This window comes from Charadrius vociferus, unplaced genomic scaffold (genome assembly GCF_000708025.1).
Source record: "Charadrius vociferus isolate BGI_N301 unplaced genomic scaffold, ASM70802v2 scaffold253, whole genome shotgun sequence".
Classification (NCBI taxonomy): domain Eukaryota; kingdom Metazoa; phylum Chordata; class Aves; order Charadriiformes; family Charadriidae; genus Charadrius; species Charadrius vociferus.
In genome coordinates this window covers 279,493-283,880 of record NW_009647826.1, presented here as the reverse complement: position 1 = coordinate 283,880, position 4,388 = coordinate 279,493, and the positions used below count along the sequence as shown (strand labels likewise).

At 55.8% G+C, this 4,388-nt stretch overlaps 1 protein-coding gene across 1 annotated transcript in view; it reads left to right on the top strand.

The window, feature by feature from the left end:
* Positions 1–4,014, top strand: part of PCDH8 (protocadherin 8) — an 8,945-nt gene extending 4,931 nt beyond the window's left edge. Inside the window, 3 exon segments of the mRNA XM_009882440.1 lie at positions 4–2,166; positions 2,306–2,516; positions 2,979–4,014. Coding sequence (XP_009880742.1) covers positions 4–2,166; positions 2,306–2,516; positions 2,979–3,352 — 2,748 coding nt within the window. The 3' untranslated portion in view covers positions 3,353–4,014.
* The last annotated feature ends 374 nt before the right edge of the window (positions 4,015–4,388 follow it).

Here is a 4,388-nt window from a genome sequence, read left to right as displayed (position 1 = left end):
GAGCGGCTGTGCGGGCAGGCCCCCCAGTGCGTCCTGGCCTTCGACGTGGTGAGCTGCTGGTGGGAGCGCTACCGCCTGGTGCACGTGGAGCTGGAGGTGCGCGACATCAACGACAACGCACCACGCTTCCCCCGTGCCCAGATGGCGCTGGAGGTGTCAGAGAGTGCCGCGCCGGGCACCCGCCTCCCGCTGGAGGTGGCTGTGGATGAGGACGTGGGCTCCAACTCCATCCAGAGCTTCCAGGTCTCCCTCAACAGCCACTTTGGTGTGGAGGCGCAGACGCGGGCAGATGGGGCACGATGCGCTGACCTGGTGCTGCTCCAGGAGCTGGACCGGGAGCGCCAGCCCTCCTACACACTGGAGCTGGTGGCCAAGGATGGTGGCAGCCCAGCACCCTGGGGCACAGCCACTGTGCATGTCCGTGTCCTCGATGCCAACGACAACAGCCCTGCCTTCGCCCAGAGCTCGGTCACAGTGGAGCTGCCTGAGGACGCACCACCCGGCTCTCTGCTGCTTGATCTAGATGCTGCCGACCCCGATGAGGGCCCCAATGGCGAGGTGGTCTACACCTTCGGCAGCCAGGTGCCCCCTGAAGCGCGGCGGCTCTTTCGCCTTGACCCACGCTCGGGCCGCCTCACATTGGAGGCCGCCGTGGACTACGAGCGCACCCGCACCTACGAGCTGGACGTGCGTGCCCAGGACCGTGGCGCCAGCCCCCGCGCTGCCACCTGCACTGTCATCGTGCGCCTCACCGACGTCAATGACAACGCGCCACGCATCAGCATCAGTGCCCTCCGTGGCACCTCCAGTGCCGCCGGCGTGGCCTACGTCAGTGAGGCAGCGGCCAGCGAGAGCTTCGTGGCCCTCGTCAGTGCCTCAGACCGTGACTCGGGTGCCAACGGGCAGGTGCGCTGCAGCCTCCGTGGCCATGACCACTTTGCCCTGCAGCGTGCCTATGAAGACAGCTACATGATCGTCACCACGGCGGCGCTGGACCGCGAACGCATCCCCGAGTACAACCTCACCGTGGTGGCCGAGGACCTGGGCTCACCGCCCTTCAAGACCGTTCGCCAGTACACAGTGCGGGTGAGCGATGAGAATGACAATGCACCACTCTTTGCCAAGCCCCTCTATGAGGTGGCCGTGCCAGAAAACAACCCCCCGGGTGCCTACATCACCACTGTGGTGGCCCGTGACCCTGATCTTGGCCACAACGGTAAGGTCACCTACCGGCTCCTGGAGACACAGGTCATGGGAGCCCCCATCTCCACCTACGTCTCAGTGGACCCTGCCACCGGGGCCATCTATGCCCTCAGGACGTTCAACTATGAGATCCTCAAGCAGTTGGACCTGAGGATCCAGGCCACTGACGGTGGGTCCCCACAGCTCTCCAGCAGCACCCTTGTCAAAGTGAGGATGGTGGACCAGAACGACAACCCTCCCGTCATTATCCACCCGGTGCTCACCAATGGGACAGTGGAAATCGGCGTGTCCAGCAAGACCTCCCGTGACTCCCTGGTAGCCCAGATCAAAGCTCGAGATGCAGATGATGGAGCCAACGCCGAGCTCACCTTTGCCTTCCTGGAAGAGCCCCAGCAGGACCTTTTCACCATCAACCCAAGTACTGGGGACATTGTGCTGAGGGGAGACCTCTCTGAAGAGCTGGGGCAGCTGTTCAAGGTCATCCTCACTGTGACAGACAATGGCAGGACGCCTCTGGCCACGACTGCCACAGTCAACTTCCTGGTGACCGCCACTGCTCCTTCCAGTATCCAGGGCATAGCTAAGCCCAGTTCCTGGGAAGGAAAGGCTTTGCAGTGGGACATCCCTCTGATTGTGATCATCGTCCTGGCGGGCAGCTGCACCCTCCTCCTGGTGGCTATAATAACCATTGCCACCACCTGCAACAGGCGCAAGAAGGGGAACGAGATCAAAAACAATGCTTCCTTGAAGGAGCAGATAGACATCTCCCACCTGGAGAAGGGCCGGCAGGAGGAGGGCAGCCAGAGGGGGAATGTGTTTGAGGTACGAACCTTTCCGAGCAAAACCTCTTTCACCAGCCCTGACCCTTCTCCAGCTGCCGAAGAGATCTCCACTGCTGAGAGCGGCAGCGACAGCGCTTGCCTCTACGAGGGTCAGAAGAGGCTCAGAGGACCAAGCGGGGAGGTAAGGTCCTGCTGTGGGGAAGGGCATCGGAGGGTGGGGAGGGGGTCTTAGACGATCTGAATTGGAGAGATGTGGTTCTGATGCCAATTTATCCTTCACTGCTTCCCCTCTCACCTCTCTTTTGATCCCCCCACTCCAGCAGGGTTTCGCTGCTGCTCCAAGCTACGGCAAGGAGGCTGCTCCCCCCGTGGCCATTTGGAAGGGGCACTCGTTCAACACCATCTCTGGCCGAGAGGCAGAGAAGTTCAGTGGCAAAGACAGTGGCAAAGGCGACAGTGATTTTAATGACAGCGACTCAGATATCAGCGGAGATGCCCTGAAGAAAGATCTCATCACGCATATGCAGAACGGTAAGGGCTCAGCCCCTGCTCCCAGCTGGCCCCGATGGACGGACAGGGGGATGGGGAGGTGGATGGAGGGACCCATCCCTGGGGCACGGTGGTTAGGCAGGGCAGCTGGACGGGGAAACCTGAGGCTGCGGGACTCAAACTGCCCGTCTCCTTGCAGCAGGCTGCTAGATGCTGGTTCCTTCACCCAGCACAAATTAGCAGATGCTGGAAGTACTCTAGGATTGGGTTTTTTTCCCCTCCCCGAAAAGCTTCCCTTAAAGTTAGGATTGTAAGGACTACCCCTAGCAAAACGACATAACCTTCCCCAGTGTGTTTTCGTGTTGTGCTGTAGAGCATCGCCTCCCGACTCCCACTGACAGTGCATTGAGTCATCCCATGACTGATAACTCCGAGGATTACGAATGATGTGGATTTATTCCTGCAGTAACGACAGGTTTCTCCTCTCTCTCTCTCTCTGTTTAGGTCTGTGGGCATGCACGGCTGAGTGCAAGATCCTGGGCCACTCGGACCGCTGCTGGAGCCCCTCCTGCGGCCGAGCCAACCCTCACCCCTCTCCCCATCCTTCAGCACCCCTCTCCACCTTCTGCAAGAGCACGTCCTTGCCCAGGGATCCCCTTCGCAGGGACAACTTTTATCAAGCCCAGCTGCCCAAAACGGTGGGGCTTCAGAGCGTCTACGAGAAAGTGCTGCACAGGGACTTTGACCGGACGATCACGCTGCTCTCCCCGCCACGTCCCGCACGGCTCCCCGACCTGCAGGAGATCGGGGTGCCCCTCTACCCAGCCCCCTCGACTAGATACCTGGGTCCCCAGACTGACACGGCTGAGAAAGCGTAGCCCAACGCGCTCCCTGCCCGAGTTACACACGTCCCTGCACGCACATGACTAGGTTGCTCCCAAGAGCCTTTAAGTTATTGACCAGATCCAAGTGTCATATGTGTAAATACGCAAGATGTGCCTTAAAAATGAAGTCGTTGGGAAAGATTTCCAATCACATCAGTACTGTTTGATATTTGCAAACAAACAAAAAAAAAATTGTTTGTAGTTAATGTAATTTTTATGAAATGTGCAGTATTTAAATCTTTTTTCATGTTTTCTACATTGATTTTTATTTTTTTTTCCTTTCGGTTCACCCATGGCTTGCCATTTTTGTAGTGTTTTTAACCTGTACATTGTGTAATGTAATGTTTGTACATAATGAAAATTGGTTCTATTTTTATATAATAAAAGCTTAAAAAATGGGAATTCTTGCCAAAGGAACTGTCTGAAAGACACAATAATAATAATTAATTATAATATCCTGAATATGTAGAACCTTGTAAGGGAAATTCCTCTTTCACGGTGTAATAATAACCTAAGCAACCCAGTGTACTGAGAAGTTTGCCTTGCCAAATGTGACTTGTATTTCTTGAGTCTGTGGTCAACTTAAATGTTATTTAATTGCCTTTGGTTCCTGTAATCTGTGTCACTGATAAACACTAATAAAGGTTTTGTGATGTGTTGGAGGGATCTGTTTGTGGATTTCATGCTTCCGAGCGTAGAGCTCTTTACAGGTCAGCAGAAGTATTTTGTGGAGAGAAATACAGAGGGGAGGAGCGTGAACGATGCTACTTTTAGTCTCGCCCATCCTTCATCTTCTCCAGCAATACCTCACTGGAGGTTTAGCTCGAGAGATTTTAATGACGGGTGGGAGGGAGGGCTGTGTGACAGAGCTGACCTTTGCTTTTCACTACCTGGTCTCAGCTCTTCCAGCCTTATTCTTGGCTGGTGGGAGGGGGGGATGTAATTTTAGTGAAGCAAATGAAACTACGGCTGTCAGCTGAAGTGTTCAGGCTGTGCAAATACCTTTGCATCAGCAGCCGCTCGAGCGCTT